This window comes from Ovis canadensis, chromosome 1 (assembly GCF_042477335.2).
Source record: "Ovis canadensis isolate MfBH-ARS-UI-01 breed Bighorn chromosome 1, ARS-UI_OviCan_v2, whole genome shotgun sequence".
Taxonomy (NCBI): Eukaryota; Metazoa; Chordata; class Mammalia; order Artiodactyla; family Bovidae; genus Ovis; species Ovis canadensis.
In genome coordinates this window covers 180,255,712-180,282,228 of record NC_091245.1, presented here as the reverse complement: position 1 = coordinate 180,282,228, position 26,517 = coordinate 180,255,712, and the positions used below count along the sequence as shown (strand labels likewise).

General features: G+C 36.7%; 1 protein-coding gene across 1 annotated transcript in view; it reads left to right on the top strand.

Moving 5' to 3' along the window:
• The window catches only part of SLC9C1 (solute carrier family 9 member C1), a 102,378-nt gene that overhangs the window by 72,163 nt on the left and 3,698 nt on the right, over positions 1 to 26,517 (top strand). The window contains exons 15-22 of the mRNA XM_069592633.2: positions 785 to 980; positions 5,677 to 5,865; positions 6,933 to 7,082; positions 10,036 to 10,087; positions 11,303 to 11,451; positions 15,346 to 15,471; positions 16,742 to 16,840; positions 18,661 to 18,834. Coding sequence (XP_069448734.2) covers positions 785 to 980; positions 5,677 to 5,865; positions 6,933 to 7,082; positions 10,036 to 10,087; positions 11,303 to 11,451; positions 15,346 to 15,471; positions 16,742 to 16,840; positions 18,661 to 18,834 — 1,135 coding nt within the window. The remainder of the gene's footprint in view (positions 1 to 784; positions 981 to 5,676; positions 5,866 to 6,932; positions 7,083 to 10,035; positions 10,088 to 11,302; positions 11,452 to 15,345; positions 15,472 to 16,741; positions 16,841 to 18,660; positions 18,835 to 26,517) is intronic.

Genomic DNA, 26,517 nt, shown 5'->3' with positions numbered 1-26,517 from the left:
AAAACGAAGTAATCAGCACTCACCTGCTCTTTAGTCAATAATTGATTAATCATTTCGTTTGAGTTTTAGCAATAATAATGCATTATTATACTACTTGAATAATTTAAAAATAAAATTAAAACTCCATAAAGTAAATCCTTTTACCCACAATTCTACTCTATAGCATACTCAGTATAAAAATAATTTTTCAAAGCACGTATGTTAAAGTTTTTGATAAAATGTGGACCTATCCTGTTTCACTCCCACACATATTAGGATTTGTGCCAGATTATATCCCTTGACAAGGAAAAATGCTCATGATCCATTGCTAAGCAGGTTATAGAACAATATACATGATACAGTTCTTTTTGCATTCATAGATAATGATTATATAAACAAAAATATTGGAACAATATTAAAACTGGTAATAGTAGCCATCTCTGAGAAGTGTATTGATTAGAAGGTGGGAGAGATTTTTTAAAATTAATGTCTCTAGTTTGAATTATCTCTGTTTTATGATCTGAAGTATTTCTACTAAAAGTATAAGTAAAAATGAATGAGAGGTGAGGAAAGAAGGAGAGAAAAAGGGGAAACTAGCCTGAGGACATTTACAGAGGAGGAAATTAAAGGACCAGTATCTGAAGCAGAATGCCAGCAAGTGTTTGGTAGTGACGGCTATTTCTCAGAATTAAGCTGGGCTTTGTGGCTACTGATGATTAGATCAGGACTGAGTATATGATGAAATTAATTCAGTGTAATTATTTTATCAGATAAAATTATCTCTTTTTTAAACTTTTTTTTGCAGACATTGCTTTCTTCGTGCATGCCATAAAATAGTATTTACTGATGAGTTTGAGTGCATCGGATACCTTGTTATACTAATGAATATGTTTCCTATTATAATTTCTTGTATATCTGTGTTAAACGATATCTATGAGACAGAATTAACATATGCTAACTACTCTTTTCTTGCATTTTACATCATGGAGGCACTACTTAAGGTAAAGCTAAATGTGCTTTTGTGTGTGTGTGTGTGGTATGTCTAAGAGGGAGGTTTCATAACTTCATTTTTTACCCTAGCTGCACAGACAGTTTTCTATAAGATTGTATAAAATTCTCCCTCACCCCTCAAACAAACTTTATTTTTTAAAGGTGATTTTTACGGTGACAATAATAAATATTTATACTTTAAGGACTGATTTTGTATATGTTCAAATAATGTGTGTCAAAGAAGTGCAGAGTGAGTTACAAGGGTATTGGCAATGTCCTTCAGCTTAGCAAAGTGGTGAGCACCTGGATTTTTTTTTAATTTATTTTTATACTAGATAAAACAACAGATGGATAAGTAGACTGATAGAGATTCATTTATACTTTAAAAATGTTTCATAAAACAACAGATGGATAAGTAGACTGATAGAGATTCATTTATACTTTAAAAACGTTTGATTTTTTTAATTTAGTGTAAAGATAGCTGTTAAATGATGGAAATATATGTCCACAAACTGACAACAGTATTGTGTTATATGGGGCTTCCCCAAGGGCTCAGCCGCAAAGAATCCACCTGCCAGTGCGGGAGACATGGGCTCAATCCTCGTGTTGGGAAGATTCCCTGGGGAGGAAAACAACAACCCACTTCCGTATTCTTGTGCCTGGGAAATCCCATGGACAGAGGAGTCTGGCAGTCCACTCCATGGGGTCACAAAGAATCAGACACAACTTAGCGATTAAACAACAACAACAAATTGTTTCATATGGATCAAACTGTATACAAAATATTTTTATCCAGATGATTTAAATAGAGGAGTTAAATTTGATACTTGGACAAAATGGATGAATCTCAAATCATAACTGGAAAATTAAAATACTAGAGCTATGATTACTGGGGAGGAGTGGAATGGATTCACATTTAATCATTGTATGTAATAAATTCCAACTAGTTGGAAAAACCATAGGAGATGTCACAGAGTTAAGCAAAAATAAAGCAATTAGAGTTAGCATTAGTACTAGGGTGAGGGTGAGGGGGAGAGTAAAGTGTTCCCTAAAATCATTTAACACGTACTATACTGGAAAGAACAATGAGCCCAGATGCGGACCTGAGTCGGGTTTTGGCTTTCTCCAACAAAATCTTAGCTGTTCACCAAGTCACTAAACTTTTTTCAGCTTCAGTTTCTTCTTCTGTAAAATATCAAGGTTGGCCTAAATCCTCATAGCTGAGAGGACACTCCCAACTGTTCAATCCTGTGTTTGCCTCTCCTTTCTGTTTAACTCAAGATTCATCTTCACTGCCTAGTTTGCAAACTTGCCTTCACTTATTTTCTTTGCCCTTTTTTCTATTTAGTTCAGTTCTTCCCCCTTTGTAGTATGCCTTTAAAAATATTCATTATATCAGTATCACTGCAATTATAACATTTCAAATCCTTGTTTACACTTTAATGTAGATATTATGTCTTGCATTTTACAGATGAGGGACCTGAGTCTCTGAGAAGTTTTGTAACTTGTTTAAGGTCACACAGCTAATGAATAGGAGAGTTGGGATCCAATCCCTCAAAGTTTGTGTTCTTTCTTATATATAATTCTGCCTTAAACTTTCCTTCTTATATTTTCAAACTTTTCCCCAATATTCCTCAACCTATTAGAGTAATGAATATTTTAAAACTTTCTCAGAGGAAAGATAATCACTCTTCTGCATTGGAGTGCCAGAGGCTTTAACAACTTTATATTTGACAGATCTCTCTTCCTTTGAAGCTTGTGCTATCATTTTATACCAAGCTCTTCCTCTCCTATGGTAGTATTCTCTCTCTCTCTCTCTCTCTCTCTCTCTCTCTCTCTCTCTCTCTCTCTCTCTGTGTGTGTGTGTGTGTGTGTGTGTGTGTGTGTGTGTGTGCGTGTGTGTTAGCAGCTCAGTCATGTCCAACTCTTTGCAACCCCATGGACTGTAGCCCACAGGTTCCTCTGTCTATGGAATTCTCCCAGCAAGAATACTGGAGTAGGTTGCCATTCCCTTCTCCAGGGGATCTTCTCAATCCAGGGATCAAACCCTCCTTTCCTGTGCCTCCTGCATTGCAGGCAAATTCTTTACCATCTGAGCCCCCAGGGAAGCCCGAGTGGCTGTATTCTTTGACCTCCAAATAACTCCTTCATGTTTCTGAATACTTGGTATCTTAGATAAAGTCTTACTATTTATAGCAGTTCTTTCAAGCTCCTAAAAAAAGAACTCACCTATACTCTGTTGCAACAAGAAGGAAATGAGACTTAGAGTAGCTAAATTGTGTCTTGCACAGGACCTCACAGGGACCAGGATCTGACCTTCTGCTCCCTAGATTCAGACATTGACTTTCTTCAGCCTGGCCAAACGAGAGCATACTCAAGAGAAATGACTCTATACCATTAAACCCTCTACCACTTGACTGTTTACAAACAAGTATGACAATTTCTTTGGCCACCCGACGCAAAGAACTGACTCATTGGAAAAGACCCTAATGCTGGGAAAGATTGAAGGCAGCAGGAGAAGGGGACAACAGAGGATGAGACAGTTGGATGGCACCACTGACGTGATGGACATGAGTTTGAGTAGACTCTGGGAGTTGGTGATGGATAGGGAAGCCTGGCGTGCTGTGGTCCATGGGGTCACAGAGTCAGACACAACTGAGTGACTGAACTGAACTAATGACATTTTCTTAATTTACAATGAAGCTTTTGCTCTCCCTGGCATAGATATGTCTATCTCTTTCACTTTCTCTGAATTATAGTGAGTAGGAAGATCAGGTTGCTAAAAACAACAAATTAATCAAAATTACAAATTAGTATAAGTATTATGATAAAGAAATACACAGGGTGCTATTGGAAAACACGGGAATTTCTTATACAGAATAGTAGAGTCAGAGAAACAAGTCTATTAAGGAAAGGAGATGCTTGAGCTGTGCTTTGAAGAATGAATAGGAGTAAAAGTAGAGACGGAACATCTCAGTATGGAGTGGAATAGGCAACAGGAACAAAGGAAAACTCAGAAGTGACAATGGGACACACACAAGGAACCCTATTCCTAAGGACAGGCGCTTAGAGACGGGTTGGTCAGGATGAAGACTGGAGAGATGTTAAATATGCGTGGAGGATATGGAAAATAAAACAAGAGGCACGGACATGACTTATAAGATAGAGTCTCATGGGCCAGGCTATCTCAGTCACTTCTCTGGCATCAACTACCATTCATAGTCTCATGACTCCCAAACTTATGTCTCCTACTTGGATTTTGTTCAGAGCCTCACATCATATAGACAACTGATGACTGGGTCTCTACAACAAAACAACACCTGAAATAATTTATTCAAAATAAATTTATCATCTCTAAACCTACTCTTCCTTCAAAGTTCCACTGGATATCTAATTTCCCAAGCTGGAATCCACAATCATTTTTGACTGTTCCCACTCTCTTAGTTACAGTTGCTGTTCTTCAGTCACTAAGTCCTGTCTGACTCTTTGCAACCCCATGGAACCTGCAGTACACCAGGCTTCCCTGTCCTTCACTATTTCCTGGAGTTTGCTCAAATTCATGTACATTGAGTTGGTGATGCTATGCAACCGTCTCATCCTCTGTCACCCCCTTCTCCTGCCCTCAGTCTTTCCCAGTATCAAAATATTTTCCGATGAGTTGACTCTTTGCATCAGGTGGCCAAGGTATTGGAGTTTCAGCTTCAGCATCAGTCCTTCCAGTGAATACTCAGAGTTGATTTCCTTAAGGATTAAGGAGTTGATCTCCTTGCTGTCCAAGGGACTCTCAAGAGTCTTCTCCAGCACAATTTGAACACATTACTTCTTCGGCCCTCAGCCTTCTTATGGTCCAACTCTCACATCTGTACATGACTAATGGAAAAACCATAGCTTTGACTATGTGGACCTTTGCTGGCAAATTAATGTCTCTGCTTTTTAATATACTGTCTAGGTTTGTTATAGCTTTTCTTCTAAGGAGCAACATTTTTTAATTTCACGGTTGCAGTCAGCATCCACAGTGACTTGGGCTTCTTTGGAGCCCAAGAAGATAATACCTAACACTGTTTCCACTTTCCCCTCCCCCATCTATTTGCCATGAAATGATGGGACCAGATGCTGTGATCTTTGTTTTTTGAATGTTGAGTTTTAAGCCTGCTCTTTCACTCTCCTCTTTCACCCTCATCAAGAGGCTCTTCAGTTCCTCTTCACTTTCTGCTATTAGAGTGGGTATCATCTGTATATCTGAGGTTGTTTATGTTTCTCCCAGCAATCTTGATTCCAGCTTGTGATTCATCCAGCCTGGCATTTTGCATAATGTACTCTGCATATAAGTTGAATAAACAGGGTGACAATATAGCGCCTTGATGTATTCCTTTCCCAATTTTGAACCAGTTCATTATTCCATGCCTGATTCTAACTGTTGCTTCTTGACCTGCTTATTTATAGTAAGATTTCAATAAAATATTTTTAAATAAATAAAGAATGAATGAATGAGTAGGTATTTTGAATATTTTCTGTCTTGGAATAGATGCTTCAATGTTTTAACCATTTAATTTCAAGTTGGTGTGATCACTTACTAGTATTTCAGACAAGTAGAGTCTTAAGGTAGATCAGAGAAAAACTTAACTATTCATGTTTCAGTTATTATGAAAAATAATGTTGTGAAAGCAAAAACAAATAAGGTAGTACAATTTATTTTTAAATCAACAGATTGCAGCAATGAGGAAGGAATATTTTTTCCATGCCTGGAATCTATTTGAGCTAACAATTACATTAGTTGGCATCATAGATGTAATGCTGATTGAGACAAATTCCATTAATTATTATATTTTTGATTTGGTACAAACAGCCATTATTATGAAAGTTGTTAGATTTCTTCGCATCCTACGCATTTTGAAGGTAAAGAACTATTAAATCAAGCAACTTCAAATTTCTCCTAACTACTTTATGAAGTATGGATAAAAGTCAGCTTACTAGTTTTGTGGTTTCCACTTTCTGTTGGGCTGATGTTTATATTAAGATTCTTTTGACAACTTAAGTCTCATAACAGATTGTATTATGAATATCTAAATTATAGTAGAGATTCATTTAGCACATGAAAGTACGGAAATACTCATCACAGCCTTTCCTTTTAGTAGAAAGCACATGGAAACCCCAAAGTAACATTTATTCTTATGAATACCTGAAATAAATGATAGGAATTAGCAAAGCAAACCATGTATGTTTGTAGTGACAATGCAAGTAGTATATATTCATACAAATTAAGAAACTGAAAAATACACATTTTGTGTTATATAAACTCATAGTATTATAAAATCACAGCATCTAAAATGACATTTACTTGTCTAATGTGTCTTTCTATAGCAATATAACAAGTAACTATTTTCTGTATGAGTGTGGAGCACTGTGGAGCAAAGACAGGAAAATATAGGGACCGGCCAGTTCTGCTGAAGCTAGGAGACAGACAGTGCAGTGGTGACAGATAAGCTGGAGACCTCAGCAAAGAAACAATGAGAAGTTAATTGTGGGGTCAAATAAGGACCATAGTTGTGGTGAGCTCTAACTCAAATGAACTATGAATCATCTAGTGAAAAGTTCAGTGGGAGGGTTAGTAGGTAAAAGTGGCAGTACTTCACAGACAGTCATTTTGTGACCTAAGCCCAGAAGATTAACCACGTTGTTTTCCAAGAATAAAACCACTTAAAATATCATGCAATTCTCTACAACGGAAATAAGTAAAAACTAAAGTCTTAACTTCACATAGGCATCTAATATTATTAGTTATGGGAAAATAGCTCTAACCATGAAGTTACAGAGATTCTGTGAATAAAATAACTAAAAATCTTGACAAGTTGCTATGGTTACCAGAGAGTATGTCATTTCTTATTACTACTTATTTTAAACTAGCCAAAATAAAATCAACCATAATTTGTAGAAATTATATTAAATATAGTCTTGTTTTTCAGCTTGTAACACCAAGGTTGCTGCAAATATTAGATAAAAGGATGAGTCATCAGCTGTCCTTTAGATATGCTATACTAAAAGGATATGTCCAAGGCGAAGCAGATATAATGACTATAATTGATAAGATTGCAAGTTCTAAACAGGTTAAACAGGTGAGGAAAACTTTAAATACTAAGAAAATGGTTTATTTCCCTCACTCCTCAGTTGCCCTCACCCATCATGTCTTGTTTCTACATATGTAGAGGTGATCTCTGACTCCTGGTTTGCTGAGAAATTTTTGCAAAAACAGAAACCAATCTACATTTATATTACTCAGATGACTCCTTACTGAAGTGTCTATGACACATTAGCAAGTTATGAGGCTCCTCTAGGTCCATCTATGTTTCTGCAAATAAGAGTATTTTCTTCTTATTATGGAGAAGGAAATGGCAATCCACTCCAGCACCCTTGCCTGGAAAATCCCATGGACGGAGGAGCCTGATAGGCTGCAGTCTATGGAGTCGCAAAGAGTCGGCTTCCATTGTGTATATGTGCCACATAATCTTTATCCATTCATCTGTCAAAGGACATTTAGGTTGCTTCCCTGTCTTGACTATTGTAAATAGCGTTATTCATACCAGCCAAAAAGTTGAGACAACCCACATGTCTACCAGCTGTTGAACTGATAAATAAAATGTGATGTAATTGCACAATGGAATACTAATATTATTAAGCAATAAAAAGAATGAAGTATCAATACTATGGCATGAATGAACTTTGAAAGCATGCTAACTGAAAGAAGATAGTCACAAAGCACTTACAGTATGATTCAATATATAAGAAATGTCCAGAACAGGCAAATCTGTACAGACAGAAAATAGACTACTGGTTGCCTATGGCTGGGGGTGGGGGGTGGGTGTGGATGAGGAGGAACTGTAATGGTTATGAAATTTCTTTTTGGAGGATGAAGATGTTTTAAAATTGATTGTGAGGATGATTGCACAATACCATGAATGTATTAAAAACCATTTAATTGTATACTTTGAATGAGTAAAAAACAAAAAAACAAGTTACGAACCTCTTGGAGCACATATTTTGGTCCTTTTGGAGCTATCATGAAACCCATGTGCACAAATCAGCTTCTCTCAATGCAAGTTCCAGGATCTATAGGGCTAAGATGTATTAAATAGGAAACAGTGGTGGATGATAAGTGATGGCAGGATTGAGCAGACAGACCCTCCTCATAATTTCCAAAGCTCCTTCTGTGTCTCTATATGCTTGATTTTCCCACAGTAAATAGTGAAAATGAAGGATGGGGATCTGACAAGTCAAAAGAAGTACCAGTAACTTATTTAGAGGGAAACCATATCTAATTCCCCCATTTTACAGATTGTCAGGGAATGTTTAACAGGAGGATTCCTACGTGTGGTTTCTCACAAGTCCTCTGTTTCTTTTTAAGCGGAACACCACGCTGCTCCTAGGAACTGGGGTCATTGTGTGAGACAGGCTTGAATCTCCTTTAGTAAACATTCTCTTTACGACAAAACTGCTTAGTCTCGATCCCCTTTCTTGAGATATGGATTGTCTCCTGACCTTGTGGCCATCATCATCCCTGTTCCCTTGGTAACGGTTACTGTACATTTGGTTTTCTGATCTTTATCATTGACGAAAGAAACTTCTTGTACTACAGCCTATATATACTCAGAAAAATCATTAAAGCACCTTTGCTCCATCAGAGCTTTCTCTCTCTCTCTCTCTCTCTCTCTCTCTCTCTCTCTCTCTCTCTCTCTCTCTCTCTTCAGCTGATTCCTTGGAGTGCAGAGACCCGTCTTGCTCACTCTCCTGCCTGGGCTTCTAAGACTCTCTCGAGAAGGCGCCCTGTGCCTTCACCCCACCTCGAGAGGGCGCCCAGTGCCTTTGTGAGAGACACAAGTCCTGTGTCAGGGACTTTATTGGTTTTCTGCGTAAACCAGGGAATATCAGCCTCTTTCTCTCTTTCACTTTCTTATCATCGCCTCCAGACTGCCAGGTCCAAGTCCATTAAAGGACCCCAACAACAAGATAAGAAAAATGAAGCCAAGAAATGAAGCTAATTTAATGATTATGTCCAAAGTCACATACACAACTAGTAAACAGCAAACAGAATGCTAGGGCCTAAGTTCTATATTTTATTTTTCATTTTCTCAGTTGAGTCAGATTAACACTGAAGTGTGCCCCTAAGTTTGCCATTGAGTGAAATTAGACAGTCATCAAGATAATTTAGAACATTTTAATGCTATATGTCATATGCCCAAAGTTCTGTAGTTGAGAACATTGAACACTCAATATGTAGTTGAACACAAATCACTGTATCTTTTCTCTCTTCACCACTTGTAACTTTAAAACAACTTTGCTGAATTTTGTTACCTTTTATACTCACTCATACTGAGGATACACAGTAGAAAATACAAAAGAACTTGAATATTTAAGATAGTGGCCAGTTTCAGTCTTCATTTCTGCTCCCACATATTTTTGTTAAAACTTCTATCTCATTTAAGGTTGAAAACCACATGTATTTCCTAAATTCAGAGGTTCTCAAAAACTGAATGGGAAATACCTCACATGCCTGTATTTTTCAGAATCAACAGTATCCTAGAGTAAGTTATTTTAAGAAAAAATACATGACTTACCTTTGGGTTTCTCAAAATCAGCCTAAGTAATGCCACTTCTCATCCTCTACACCACTCTTGCAGGAGTAAAATAAAATTCATTGCACAAAATTCTCAGGTGGCACTAGTGATAGAGAACCCGCCTGCTAATGCAGGAGACACAAGAGACATGGGTTCAATTCCAGAGTCAGGACGATCCCCTGGAGGAGGACATGGCAACCCACTCCAGTATTCTTGCCTGAAGAATCCCATGGACAGAGGAGCCTGGATGGTTACAGTCCACAGCATTGCAAAGAGTTGGACATGACTGAAGTGACTTGGCACACATGCACAAAATTCAATTCTAATTCCAGAAAAGTTTCCATCATATTTTTCTTTACAGTTATTAATTTATGTAAAAAATTAATCTGTTGCAAATGTAAAGGCTTTTTATGCCAGTTTGTTTTCCAATAGGAATAACATTTCTTTTGTTCCGTAGATGTTATTAAGGAGGGTAACGAAGAACACAGGACATGCTATGAAAGAACTAGGTAGGTACCTCTCACCTTAAAGATCTAGCAGGACCGTCTGCTTATCATCATTCCTTTAGAGAGGAAATGGTTTTGAGAACTAAACCGATCTTTGAGGAGATCTACTTCTTATCAATAATAAAGTGAATATCTCCAACAATCAACATGATCATATCCTTGACTGAATGAGAATAGTGTAGTATTACCCCTCCACATTTGTTTTTTCTGCCTTATGTGACAATGAAGACCTTTTCATTTCTGTTTAAAGAAAACACATTAGCATGCCATGATTGTACATGTCTTTATCATGCTATAAATTCTATTTTCTTCCAAACGTACTATCCTGAGCCACACAAGGAAAGAAGTTATTTTTTTCTCCGTTTGCCACAGAGTTGCCATCTGAGGATTTAGGCTTTAAAATGAGTTGAAATCAGAACAGAATCTCATGGAATTGCTGGTTTGGCTGCTAGAAGGCTCAGTGCTCAAACATGACAACAGCGTGTTCTCTGAATTGTGCCAGGTCATGATCCTAGTGCAAGACAAATCCTGGGAATGAGACAGACATCTCTACGGCATAGTGTTTATATGTTCAGAATAGAGAGTTTGGTACCAGATGGCGGACAGTAAAAGAACACAGCAAATCTGCAATGAGCCCAATCATGCATGGCAGATAGTTGTCAAGCCAGACAAGAGGTCATGGCCAAGAAAAACTCCTAAGTGGATGAAACTCTCATGGGCACCCAAGAACCCACATCACATTAGCAGAGGAACATAGATGGAAGCATCGTCTAGATGCCCAGGCAGGATGGGTGGAAATGACCCAGAATGAGGAGAGGACTTGATCAGAAGCCATGTTTAGGCACACAATCCATCATCAGAAGTCTTGATTCAAACAGAATAAAAAATTGGGTCATAAACTTTAGACCTAGAGCCCAGGAGAGCCTCTCAGTGTCCAGCGTAGGTGCATTAGTATAACTGTTAATCCTAGGACTAGGGTTGTCTGTCCTTCTTCATGGGCTTAGACATAGTATGGGCTGCCGACAAGGGAATGTCAGGCAGAACTCTGCAATTATGGGTGAATTTTGATCGATTGCAGAAATCTCTTTAGGGAGAGATACATTTCCCTGGGATAAGAATTGTGCTCCATGGGTTTAGAAAATAAATATTAGCTTACTGTCCACATGAAATATTTAAGCAATGTCCTATTTCATTTGAAAATATTTTGTTATTTTTCAGGCTACTTAGAGTATGATCACCCAGAAATTGCTGTCACTATGAAAACAAAGGAGGAGATTAATGTCATGCTCAGTTTAGCTAAAGAAATTGTTAAAGTTTTCAGATTAAAAGGCATTCTTCATAAAATTGAAGGTTCTGAAATTAATAAGGTATGGTGGAATATTTTCAAAGCAAATATACTTACTTGATAGTCATTTATGATCGTCTAACCTGCTTTCAGTCCTTTCCAATATAGGCCATTTCTACAATGTAAACACATAACTTGAAAGAATTGTCTAAAGAAAAATACCTACTAGAAGAGCTTCCTTCCTGCAACTCTAGTGGTCAACTTCTTTTTCCTTTCTTGCCACAATGAGGGACCACATCTTTCTATGCTTTGTACCCAAAACAAAGGTATAAGGAAATCGTTCCTCATCCTAGGCTAGACTGAGTATTAGTATGTTCCTGGCAATTATCTGTGACACCGAAATAATTTTCCCATAGAAACTGTGATTTATAAGAACACTCAATTATAGGGTAAAAATTAATTAAATTTTCTTTCTTCAAGTTGTTTAAATGGTATTTGGAAATGTAAAAAAGATAGAGAGGGTCCCAACTCATTCTGTAAGTATAAAATTTATGCCCCAAATCGGGAATAGTATAAGAAAAAAAAATAAAGCTATTATACTTGTGAATACATATATAAAACTTTTTATCATAATAGTAGCTAATTGAATCTGGCAGTATAGGCAAAGCATGATATGCTATAACTAAAAAGGTTTTGTCTCCCAAAATAGCTATATAACTCACTTATTGAGAGATCGAAGAAGACAAGTCATTTGATAAAATTCAACTCTTATTCAGAATGTCCAAAGGCTAGTAAAAGAAGTAGCATTCTTAACTAGATGAAGAATATATATTAAAAATATGGAGCAAACATTGTATTAAATGGTAAAACATTAAGCAATATTCCCATTAAAGTCAGGAAAAAATAAGAATGAGTAGTTCATTCCAAGTAGTGAAAGCTGTGTTTGTAGGTCTTAGCAGAAAAACAAAAGGAACTTGAAACATGAAAGTTTTGGAGAATGGAAAAACTATTATTGCTTATTGATTGTTTAATCTAAAACCCTGAGAATTAACTTCAAATCGATAATATGGGACCAATAAAATAATTCAACAGGGCTTCCAGAAACAAGATCAACATTAAAAATATTCCACAACTAAAGAAAATGTGGAAAAATATTGTATTCACAGTAGTAATCAGAAACTCTAAATCTTAAGCTGAACTGAAGGTAAACTATATGTAACACACATGTAGCAGGAACTAAAAGGCACATTTAAGCAGGTAGAAAAACAAGTCGCCTTGAAAACAGGACCATGGAAATTATATTATGTGAAGAATAGAAAGAAAAAAATTGAAGAAAAGTGAGCAGAGTCTAAGGGACCAGTGAGAAACCATCAGTGGACCAACATACGCATTGTAGATGTCCCATGAAGACGAGAGAGAGAGAGAGAGAGAGAGAGAGAGAGAGAGAGAGAGAGAGAGAGAGGGAAAGGAACAGAGAGGAAATTTAAAGAAGTATTGGCTTAAAACTTTCTAAACTTGACACCAAGCATGAATATTAACATCTAAGAAGCTCAGTGAACTTCAAGTAAGATGAACTCAAATAGACCCACACGAAGACATATTATAACCAAATTGCTGAAAGACAGAGAACTTTGAATTCAGCAAAAGATTAAAAAATCATCACATACAAGGGATCCTCAGTAAGATCATCATCAGATTTCTCATCAGAAATTTTGGAGACCAGATGAAAGTGGGCTGATATGTTCAAAGTACTAGAAGGAAAAGAGTAGTCAACTAAGAGGGCTTCCCAGGTGGCTAAGTGGTAAAGAAGTTGCCTGCCAAGCAGAAGACACAGGTTTGACCCATGGGCTGGAAAGATCCTCTGAAGAAGAAAATAACAACCCACTCCAGCATTCTTGTCTGGGAAATCCCATGGATCCAGGAACCTGGCGGGCTAGTCCCTGGGGTCACAAAGAGTCAGACACAAATTAGTGACTAAACAGCAGCAGCAAAAATCAACTAAGAACCTTATATCCAGCAAAACTGTCTTTAAGAAGTGAGAGGAAAATGAAGACATTCTCAAACAAACAAAAGCTGAGGGAGTTCATTACCACTATACCTGCCCTGAAAGAAATGCTAAAATATGTCATGCAGATGGAAATGAAAGGACACTGGATAATAACTTAAATCTATATGAAGAAATAAAAACCTCAATAAAGGTAAGTACATGGGCAATTATTAAAGCTAGTATTGTTGTAATAAGGATGTCTGACTCTACTTTTTGTTTTCGACATGATTTAAGACACTAATACATTTTTTAAAGTAACTATTTGTCCAAAATCTACAGTTTTATATCTTTGACTTATAATGCTATACTTTGTTTTCTACATAATTGAAGAGATGAAAGCATTTTAAAATATTCATTTATGTTTTGGATAGACAACATACAAAGATATAATTTTGTGATGTCAACTACAAGGGGTAAGGATGGAACTGTTAAAGGAACAGAGTGTTGTATGTTATGGGAGTTAAACTGGTATAAATTCAAATTAGAGAGTTATATTTTAGGATGCTAAATGTAATTCCCATGGTAATAAAAAGGAAAATAACTAAAAAATTACATAAAAATAGGCAAGAAGGGAGTTTCTAGTGTTTCACTACAAAAAAAATTAACTAAATACAGAAGACAGTAATGCAGAAGATGAGAGGCAAAGAAAGATACAAGATAATGATAAGACAGTTCACAAAACAGGTAGAGGATATTTTCAAAATAAATATATCCAACAAAGGGCTTATTTTCATAATATATCTTACAAATCAATAAGAACAAGACAGAAAATTCACGTTTTTAAAAAAACAGCAAAAAGTTTAAACAGGCACTTCCCAACAGAGAACATTCTAGTACCCAGTAAATATAAGAAAAGATGCCAAGTGTCATCATCATAAGCTTAATGCAAATAAAAAACTAAGATAAAATACCAATACATAATCATCAAAGTACTTAAAAAAAAAAGAGCCTGACAATATCAAATGTAGGCAATGATGTGGAATAACTGGAACATTAGAAAGAGAGTATAAACTGATGCAATCACTTTGGAAAATTGTTTGGCAGAATTTACTAAATTTGGACATATACATATCTTAAGACATAGAAATTAAATTATATAATCAGGTATACAACAGAAATGTGTACATATGTACAGTGAACAAGCACTCATAGCAAGTGGCATTTCAAAAGTTCCAAACTGGAACAGCCCAAATGTCAATCAGCAATAGATAAATAAAGCTGTGGTATATTGATAAAACATAACACTACACAACAGTGAACATGGAAAGAATTTTTGCTCCTTGCAAGATTATGGCTGGATGGCATCACTGACTCAATGGACATGAGTTTGAGTAAACTCCGGGAGTTGGTGATGGACAGGCAGGCCTAGTGTGCTGCAGTCCATGGCGTCGCAAAGAGTCAGACATGACTGAGTGACTGAACTGAACTGAACGTTATAGATGAACTTCAGAAACATAATGTTGAATAAATGAAACACAAACAAGTACATACACTGATTTCATGCAGATACCACTCAAAACTAGACAAAAGCTAAACCATGGTAATAGAAGAAGAGTGTTAATTTGGGGTAGAAGTAATGACTAGAGAACATAAAGGAGGCACCTTAGTGCAATAGATGTTTTTAATCTTGGTTATAGTTACGCAAATGCTTTTATGTTGTAAATGTTCTTTGAGCAGACGTTTAGGGCTTGTGCACTTTTGCATATCTGCTATACTTCCGTAAAAAGATTTACTTTTAAAAATAATCTATGACTTCAGAATAAAGATAACATAGAAAAATGCTCCAAGAGGGGATAGGTTGAAGTTTTCCATGGAAGAACAGAAATCTCAGGAGATCAAGAAAAGGAAATGGTACAAAATCATAATTGTTTTAAACATTTCATTAACACCAGTTTTGTTCACCTCCTTTCTTAACTTTGGTGGTTTTAGATAATAATGGCCAAAAAAAGAGACATACTTGATTTTCAACCTACATATAAACCTCTTACTGTTGATGAAGCACTCTATCATATCCCATGGCTACATAAAGACAAAGAACATATAAGCTTCATTCAGGTAATATTTGTATTTCCTGCTAACAATATCTCTAATGTACCAATAAATGATCTTTTAAAAATTAAAGATTTAGCCATGATACTCTTTGTTATTCTTGATTACCTATAGAGTAACATCAAAATCAAAATCCCTTTGAATGACATGCAAAGTTCTCCCATAATCTGCCCCCTACTTATCTCTCCATCTTTACCTTTAGTTATCCATATGTCATATACCCCAACTCAGAGGGTAAAGAATCTGCCTGCAGTGCGGGAGGCCCTGGTTTAATCCCTGGCTCAGGAAGGTCTCCTGAAGAAGGCAATGGCTACCCGCTCCACTATTCTTGCCTGGAGAATTCCATGGACAGAGGAGCCTGGCAGGCTACAGTCCATGGGGTCGCAAAGAATTGGACATGACTGAGTGACTAAACACTTTCACTTTTGTTTCACTCATGATACCCCAAGAACTTTATGCTTTTTAAGTTCTGTTTCTCTATGAGTGCTATATACTGATCGTAAAATGTTTTCACCAACACACCCCCACCACCACCACCACCAAACGGCCTCTGCTGATTTCTTCTCTGGAAACATTCTCTAAAAAGCAGGCTTTAGAGTCAGATACCAGTAAAAGACCAACCTATGTTTGGAGGACAAAAGATGTCACCATTGCCTCCATTATACACCTTTATTATAGCATAATTACAATTATTACCTTTACACCTCTCCTCCCTTCTATAATTTTTTCCTCATTAAACTTTGACTACTCAGTGCCTATCATGTTGTATCTCCCATACTTGGTGTTCAATAAGTGTTTCTGGGATGAACAAATAAATGGATTTAACCTGTTCTTACTATATCTAGTAAGTTCCAAAAGACCAACTATATTTTTTTTCACCTGGTTAAAATATTTTGAATGATTAAATTTTTATTACCTCATCAGCTGTTTAGAGCATAAGTATATCTAAGACATATATGTGCCATTAGCTTGTATGTGTCCAGATTATTTTTCATCCAAAGAAATATTTTCACCTTTCCATACATTCTAATTCCTAAGTTAGATTGTTTTCCAATTTATGTATAAATACCCCACCTGAAATTACATATATTCATTAATATCCACTTTCTCTTTTTTAGCCATAATTTCTATTTTCTTTTACAATTTATTACTAATACAATGTCTCAGATCTTTTTGAGTAATATTTACTTTAAAGCATAAAACTTTTATTAAAATGTAAACTCAAATCACTGCTAAAATATTATTTATAGCTTATGTATTTGGTGACATTTTTTAGGAAAGATCCAGAGTTGTAACATTTGATTGTGGAAATGATATATTTGAAGAAGGTGATGAGCCTAAAGGAATTTATGTAATTATTTCAGGCATGGTAAAGGTAAGGCAGAGATATTTATAAATGCACTTGTGAGCATTAGTTAAAAACATTACATAATTGGGAATAAATCTCTTTCAATGGTAAGAATTCTATTAATCCTTTTTTTAGGACAGCAGCTACTATCCAAACAACAGTTCTCTTCCTCAAACACAATGAATAACACCAGCTATCACTTGTTAAGCCACACTGTCGGGGTCCAGCCCCAGTGGATCCAGGGAATTCAAAGCAGGAATGGAGTCGGCGTCTTAGAAAGGACTATTTAATTAGAAAAGAGAGATTAGGAAAGAATAGCGTAGTAGGAAAATTAGTGGAGAAAAGAGGCTGAATAACTTGGTTTATGGGAAGCTAATAAAGTCTCAAGACAAGAAACTTGCACCACCTACGTAGGCCACCGGTGCCCGCTTGAATAGCAGAGGGTACCCCGTCTTGGGCTCCCTCTTGAGTGGGTCTTAGAAGCCCAGGCAAATAAGTAGACACGGCTAGCCTCTATGCCCCAGATGGGAATCAGCTAGAAAATAAAGTAAGAAAGAAAAGAAGACATGGGGGAACCAGTCTTTCCAGGCACTTGCCCATCCTTTATTGACCAGAAAAGCTTTTTATACTTTTGGTTATACATAGAGATCAATGGGTAATACAAAATTATGCAGTGTCAGCAGACCTGACTCTTATTGAGACCAGGCTTTCTCTCTGTATACCTAGCTGTATACACAAGTCTTAGGTGATATACATCATCTTCTGGCCAGGAGGCCTATTAGCATTTTATGGCCCTTTTCTGATAAGGGTCCGTCAACCAGAAAACTTATTTGCCTTAAAAGTGTTGTTCTTACTAAAGTCTGGTGCCACTCTCAGAAAGCACTAATTAAGGTTACATTCTTACATAGCAAGGACACAACAATTTATAACAAAGAAAGAGGAGTGCAGTGATTTATAACAAAGAGAAAATTCATTAACTCAAAAGTCTAGTGTTGCTAACATCAAAACTACTATATTCCTTTTTCTATATCCCAATTACATTGATTAATATCCTCCAGGTGCCTAAAAGATAAAGAATATGGAGGCCTGGCAGCAGTCATTGACTCAACAGTGAAATCCATCACCAATATAATTTTTTGCCTTTTAGAAAAGGCTCTATATCTTTAAGATGCTTTAAGCTTCGTGCCTCTCGCGGTTGGGGGCTGTAAACTATCACAAGTTGTAAAAGTCTCTAACTGTCAGGCAAGTTAGAGAGCCGTCAGAGGGGTTTGAGCTGAGACACTCCTTTTATATGCAGGAGACTGTTATCTGGATCTCTAAGTTAACTCTTTCCAGAGAAAGGTGGTAGGGGATAGTCCCCTGTTACATCAGAAGAGTAGGTGGAAAGCATAGCGCAATAAAGCAGGCAGACTTTGGTTCTAGGGGTAGATGCTCAGGAAAATCCAGGGGTACCCCTGAGGCCTGATCTCAGCCTTTGCTTTTTGCTAGGCCCCCTTCCTCATGACCTTTGCCATGGGCAGGATTCCCCATGCTGGCTCCCAGCATCATACTTTCCCATAGATAACAAGAAACTTTAAAAGGATCAGCATTAGGGTTGAAAGTTATTAAGATAAGCTGTTGTTTATCTTATATTTGAGTTAGGCATTTAGCTATTCTATGACAGGTATTAATTGGTTGAGTTGGTAGAATCAGAAAGATGTGAGTATTTAAGAATGTTTTAAATTCACTTTAAAAGTTATGAGTAATACATTAAATATTAAAATTGTTAAAGGGAAAAGCCATAAATTAAATACTTTTGGTAAGTTAACTGGTACATGTATTTTTTTTTTTTCTTTGTTATTGAACAGCTTCAAAGATCAAAGCCAGGTTTGGGAATTGATCAAATAATCTGGGAGTCAGAGGAGAAAGATTACCAGATAACTTATACAGACTTTGTGATCAGTGGGGCAGTAATAGGAGAGCTAAACTGCTTGACTAATGCACCCATGAACTATTCTGCCACCTGCAAAACTGTAGTAGAGGTCAGAAAATGTCACCTTATGTCTTATTATTATAGCTTGTTAAATATCTAGTACCAAATTTAAAGTTATTTTTGTATTTGTATGTATTTGTAGTCTAATGAAAATATTTTAAGAAATAAGAATAATAAAGGAATAAAACTTGTTACAGAACTTTATGTACACAATGTAGTGCCCTAGCAAAATGGTTTGCAAAAGTTAACCTACCATATTGGAACAAGGATTTAACGAGAGAAACTGGTTGTATGAGATGTCTCATGGGAAATTAGATGGGATATGTTAAATGTCAATGCCATAATTTGGAGGGCAAAGAAGGGAAAAAGTCAAAGAGCTGGGATTTATTAATAGAAAGTTGAGCACAGTGAACAGAAGTTTCTGACACACAATTCACAACAAAATCCTCAAAGCAACAGGAGCTCCCACTGGCCTAATGTGAATTCAAAAAGAACATGACTGTAAATAATGAAACCACAAACATATAAAAATTCATAAGTTGATAATGGTATCAAGTTTTTTATTTTAAAAAGATTGCTAGGATATCAACTTATGTCTCTAAAAATGGATTGCTTATTTTAAAAAAGAAATAATTAAACATTTATCTTGCCTTTCCTCTATGAACTCTTTCAAAGAAACTACAAAAAAAAATAAGATGAGGAAACTTATTCTGATAGAAGAATTCAAACCAATAAGTGTAGAATAAAAGAATTAAAATATCTCCATTTAGCCAGCCCCAGTGAAATAATGGACCTACGCAATAACCACCAATTGATACTAAAACTACTGAGTGGAATGTAAGTAGCACACTTTATAATGAAAAAGCATGCTAACATCACCTACAGACAATCTTAGCATCACTAAAACAATGGCAACTGGGCATCACATGCTTCATGATCTGATGCAACAGAAGTACTAGCACCATGGACTCTTCTTGCACAAGAAAAGAGAAAACCTGAAGCCTCTAGGTCCAACCAGTTTACAGAAAATGCAGGAAACAAGTTAACTGACACCAAGAGAGAATAATTAGCTAAATCTAGAGTGTGGGATGTCAACAGGCCAATAACCCATTTATTTTTTAACAAATCAAAGGAATAAAAAGGGAAGAGGAAGGGGAGGAAGAAGATGGCAAAGGAAAATTTTGTCTCTATCATTCAACAATGCATATTAGAATATTTATGTGAAATTATATGATATCTGACATTTGCATAAAAATACTCTAGCCTTTTGCTTCTGGATATAAGGAAGTTACTAAGAACATAGGGGCACACTTACCATAAATAACCATAACTTGACAAAATATATGAGGCAAATATTTTCAACCATTGGAAAACAGGCAATGTTAAGTCTGGAAACCTCAAGAGAAGAAAAATTCACTAGATGAGCTCCACATCCACCTCCACCCTCTGACTGGGACAGTTCCTGACTGCAGTTCAATAAGAATCCAAATGGAAAATAATGATTCTGCTGCACTAAGATGAGAGAGATTAGAAATTGCGGCAGCTAAAGTAGATTGGAATCTGTAGAGCGGGGCATAGGATCAGAGTTCACAGAGGGAGACCTGAGGAATCTGTGTGGTCCACAAGTCCTTGGTTGAGGGATAGGCTGCAAATGCACAAGGTTAGACAAAACTAAATCGCCAGATTGGTAAGAATGGAACAGAGATGTTAAAGGTCAAGGAGTATCAGGGATTTGAGATAATTTAAGGTTCTGTTTTGATAGAAAAGAGAGACTTTTTAAAACCTCTGGCATGCAGGTGAGCGACCAGAAGGAATACACCTTAAGAGCAAGTATCATGGCCTAGGAAGACTAACTCTAAATTTACTAAAACAAGCCTGAGAGCAAGCCCTGGCAGATTTCAGTTTGGAAGTTAAGTACCATGAAATTACACAATCATGGAAAATGCCTAGAGTTTTCTACTGATTAAACAAAACAAATCGTAAAACACAACCTGTACAAAGTCAAGGTTATCAGACAGTAAATGAAGGGGTCTATTGCAACAAACATCAGCAATGATCACAGGGAGATAACAGAATCTGGAATATCAACAATTTATCTTCAGGAATCATGAATTACCAAGCGAGCAAAGAAACATGAAAATGTGACCCTTAATGTGGAAAGGGGGAGTGGAACAACCCTGAAATTACCCAGACTATGGACTAAATGAAGACACTAAAGAGCTAAGGATAGATTCAAAGAACTAAAAGGAAACATGTTCAAGCAACTAAAGAAAAAGATAGTCTTTATGAGAGAAGACGTAGGAAATATTGAAGAAAAGAATCAAATGAACATTTTAGAACTAAAAAGAGTTGTTTGGGGATGGCAGTAAAAAAGGTCAAGAAAGGAAAAATAACTGACTAGTAAAGGCAAATATATAGTAAAGCCTGTGGATCAGTCAATTAAGCTATTATAAGATTAAAAGACAAAAAAATTGTAAAGTTAACCAGGACTAGAATAAATAGTTAGGGATATGACATCAAAGACATAAAGCCTGGGAGAAGAGAGTAAAGAAAGTAATTTTAGGATATGTTTGAACTTAAATGACTATCTGTTTAAAACAAGTAGATCTAGTTACAGGTTAACATATATGAACCTGATAGTAACCACAAGTCAAAAACCTAAACTAGACACACATAAAGCTAGAGAAAAAAAGGAACAAAGCATACCTCTAAAGAAAATCATCAAACCACAAAGGAAGAAACTAAAAGGAGAGAAAGGGACAGAGAAGAATTGAAAAAAAAAAAAAAAAAACAGAAAACAAGTGGCAATACCTAGACAGTATATTCAAAAGCAGAGATATTACTTTTCTGACTAAGGTCCGTCTAGTCAAGGCTATGGTTTTTCCTGTGGTCATGTATGGATGTGAGAGCTAGACTGTAAAGAAGGCAGAGCGCCAAAGAATTGATGGTTTTGAACTGTGGAGAAGACTCTTGAGAGTCCCTTGGACTGCAAGGAGATCCAGCCAGTCCATTCTAAAGATCAGTTCTGGGTGTTCATTGGAAGGACTGATGCTAAAGCTGAAGCTCCAACACTTTGGCCACCTCATGCGAAGAGTTGACTCATTGGAAAAGACTCTGATGCTGGGTGGGATTGGGGGCAGGAGGAGAAGGGGATGACAGAGGATAAGATGGCTGGATGGCACCACTGACTCGATGGACGTGAGTCTGAGTGAACTCCGGAAGTTGGTGATGGACAGGGAGGCCTGTCGTGCTGCGATTCACGGGGTCACAAAGAGTCGGACATGACTGAGCGACTGAACTGAACTGAACTGAACTATCAGTAATCATTTTAAATGTCAATAGACTAAATGCTCCAGTCAGAAGATATAGGTTAGGTGATTGGATAAAAAAAACAATGCTAATTACCAGAGACTCACTTCAGAGCTAAAGATATACACAGACTGAAAGTGAAAGGATGGGAAAAAATATTTCACACAAATAGAAATAAAAAAGCTGTGTAACAATACTCACATCAGGAATACAGACTTTAAAACAAAGTATTGATTTGTTAGGAATGTTAGGTCCATGAATCAAGGTAAATTAGAAGTGGTGAAACAGGAGATGGCAAGAGTGAACATGGACATTTTAAAAATTAGTGAACTAAAATGGACTGGAACGGGCAATTTTAATTCAGATGCCCATTATATCTTCTACTGTGAGCAAGAATTCCTTAGAAGAAATGGAGTAGCCATCATAGTCAACAAAAGAGTCCAAAATGCAGTACTTGGGTGCAATCTCAAAAATGACAGAATGATCTCTGTTCATTTCCAAGGCAAACCATTCAATATCACAGTAATCCAAATCTATGCCCTAACCAATAACACTGAAGAAGATGAAGTTGAACAGTTCTATGAAGACCTACAAGACCTTCTAGAGCTAACACCCAAAGAAGATGTCATTTTCATCATGGGTGCCTGGAATGCAAAAATAGGAAGGCAAGAGATACCTGGGGTAACAGGCAAATTTGGCCTTGCAGTACAAAATGAAGCAGGGCAAAGACTAACAGAGTTTTTCCAAGAGAATGCGCTGGTCATAGTAAACACCCTCTTACAACAACACAAGAGAAGACTTTACATGTGGACATCACCAGATGGTCAATACCAAAATCAGACTGATTATATTCTTTGCAGCCAAAGATGGAGAAGCTTTATACAGTCAGCAAAAACAAGAGCAGGAGCTGACTGTGGCTCAGATCATGAACTCCTATTGCCAAATTCAGACTTAAATTGAAGAAAATAGGGAAAACCACTAGACCATTCATGTATGACCTAAATCAAATCCCTTACGATTATACAGAGGAAGGGAGTAATAGATTTAAGGGATTAGATCTGATAGACAGAGTGCCTGAAGAACTATGGATGGAGGTTCGTGACATTGTACAGGAGGCAGGGATCAAGACCATCCCCAAGAAAAAATAATGCAAAAAGGCAAAATGGTTGTCTGAGGGGGCCTCACAAATAGCTGAGAAAAGAAGAGAAGCTAAAGGCAAAGGGGACACAGGTTAATGGAACAGAGAGCAGAGAATCCAGAAATAAACCTATGTACTTGTGGTCAACTAATCTAAATCAAGGCAAAAATATACAATGGAGAAAATACAGACTCTTCAATAAGTGTTGCTGGGAAAACTGGACAGATACATATAAAATAATGAAATTATAACTTTTTCTCACACCAAATACAAAATTGAAAATTAATTAAAGACCTAAATGTAAGGCTGTAAACTGTAAACTCTAGTCGGGATCATAGGCAGAACACTCTTTGACATAAACCATAGCAATATTTTTTTGAATATGTCTCCTAAAGCAAAGGAAACAAATGCAAAAACAAGCAAATGGTACCTAATTAATCTTAAAAGCCTTTCCGTGGAAAAGGAAACCACTGACAACATAAAAAGTCATCCTATTGATCAGTAGAAAATATCTGCAAATTGCATGACCAATAACAGATTAATATCCAAAACACATAAACAGCTCATACAACTCAATATCAAAACAACTCAGTTACATAATGGGCAGAAGACCTGAATAGATACTTTTCCAAATAAGATATACAGAAGGTCAACAGGCACATGAAAAGATGCTCATCATTGGTAAATATCAGAGAAATGCAAGTCAATATTACAGTGAGTTATTACCTCACCTCTGTCAGAATGGCTCTCATCAAAAAGTCTACAAATAACAAATATTGGTGAGGATGTGGATGAAGGGAACCCTCCAAGGTCTCCCTGGTGGCTCAGTAGTAAATAATCCATCAGCCAATGCCAGAGACATAGGTTTGAGCCTTGGGTCAGGAAGATCCCCTGAAGAAGGAAGTGGCAACCCACTCCAATATTCTTACTTGGGAAATCCCATGGACACAGGAGCCTGTCAAGCTGCAGATCATGGGGTCACAAAAGAGTCAGACATGACTTAGTGACTAAACAACTACAACACCACCAACCTACACTGTTGGCAGGAATGTAAATTTGTGCCACTATGAAAAACAGTATGGAGGTTGGTCAAAAAAACTAAAAATAGAGCTATCATATGATCCAGGAACTCTGCTCTTAGATAGGTATGTGAAGAAAATAAAAACATGAATTTGAAAAGATCCATGTTCCTCCATATTCACACTAGTATTATTTATAACAACTAAGATGTGAAAGCAACCAAAATGTCCATCAACAAATGAACGGATAAAGAAGATTTGAGATATACAGTATTGCTAAACCAAAAAAGAATGAAATTATGCTATTTGCAACAACATGGATGGACTTGGAGGGTATTATATTTAATGAAATAATAGAAAGACAGAGAAAGACAAGTACTTTAAGTTATCACTTTTATGCAGAATCTAAAAAAAAAAAAACAAGTTAATATGACAAAACAGAAACAGACTTATAGAAATGGAAAACAAAGTAGTGGTTATCAGTAGGGAGAGGAAAGGGGGTAGGACAAAACAGGGCAACCCACTTCAGTATTCTTGCTTGGGGGTTAAGAGGTACAAATTACCATGTGTGAAGGATATATTGTACAGCACAGGAAATAGGGTCAATACTTTGTAATAACTTTAAATGGAGTATAATCTATAATGATATTGGATCACTATGTTGTACACCTAAAACTAATAAAATATTGTAAATCAACTATGCTTCAGGATTTAAAATTGCGCAATGGATTTGAACAGATACTTCATAAAAGAATATACAAATGGCCCATAAACATATGAAGAAGACGCTCAATATCATTAGTGCTCAGTTCAGTTCAGTTCAGTTCAGTTCAATCGCTCAGTCGTGTCCGACTCCTTGTGACCCCATGAATCGCAGCACGCCAGGCCTCCCTGTCCATCACCAACTCCCGGAGTTCACTCAGACTCACGTCCATCGAGTCTGTGAGGCCATCCAGCCATCTCATCCTCTGTCGTCCCATTCTCCTCCTGCCCCCAATCCCTCCCAGCATCAGAGTCTTTTCCAATGAATCAACTCTTCGCATGAGGTGGCTGAAGTACTGGAGTTTCAGCTTTAGCATCATTTGCTCCAAAGAAATCCCAGGGCTGATCTCCTTCAGAATGGACTGGTTGGATCTCCTCACAGCTTGGATCTCTCTCAAGAGTCTTCTCCAACACCACAGTTCAAATGCATCAATTCTTCAGCGCTCAGCTTTCTTCACAGTCCAACTCTCACATCCATACATGACCACTGGAAAAACCATAGCCTTGACTAGGTGAACCTTTGTTGGCAAAGTAATGTCTCTGCTTTTCAATATGCTATCTAGGTTGGTCATAACTTTTCTTCCAAGGAGTAAGCGTCTTTTAATGCTCAGAGAAATGCAAATTAAAATCATGATAAGGTATCACTAAATACATACTACATTGGCTAAAACTACGTAGATTGAACACAAAGTATTAGCAAGGATGTTAAGCAACTGAAATTCTCATATGTGGCTAAATAAAGGGTAAAATGTTACAACCTCATCTGAAAACAGTTTAGCAGTTTATTTTAAATACATATACAGTATACTAACACATATATATGGAATTTAGAAAGATGGCAATGACGACCCTGTATGCAAGACAGCAAAAAAGACACAGATGTGTATAACGGACTTTTGGACTCAGAGGGAGAGGGAGAGGGTGGGATGATTTGGGAGAATGGCATTCTAACATGTATACTATCATGTAAGAATTGAATCGCCAGTCTATGTCTGACGCAGGATACAGCATGCTTGGGGCTGGTGCATGGGGATAACCCAGAGAGATGTTATGGGGAGGGAGCTGGGAGGGGGGTTCATGTTTGGGAACGCATGTAAGAATTAAAGATTTTAAAATTTAAAAAATAAAAAACTAAAAAAAAAAAACATATTTACTATATTACCCAGCAAACATACTCATGGCTGATTACCAAGAGAATTTAAAACCAACAAACACAATCTCATGTGTCTTCATAGCAGCTTATTCCTAAGAGTCAGTAGTCTAATCACTGTTAGTATGAGAATTTTATTACTGACCAAAATATTTGCTCCCCCCAAATAATGTTTTTAGAAATATTTATGTCTTTATTTAAAAGGTTAAATGATCTTTGAGTCTTTGTTTTCTATTTTTTTCAGAATCTATAAGATAATAAAGAAGTCTCATTAAATCATACAGCCTTTTAATACTTAATATATAACAAGACTGCACCAATATTTACTAAATAGATACATTTCATTAGGTTTTC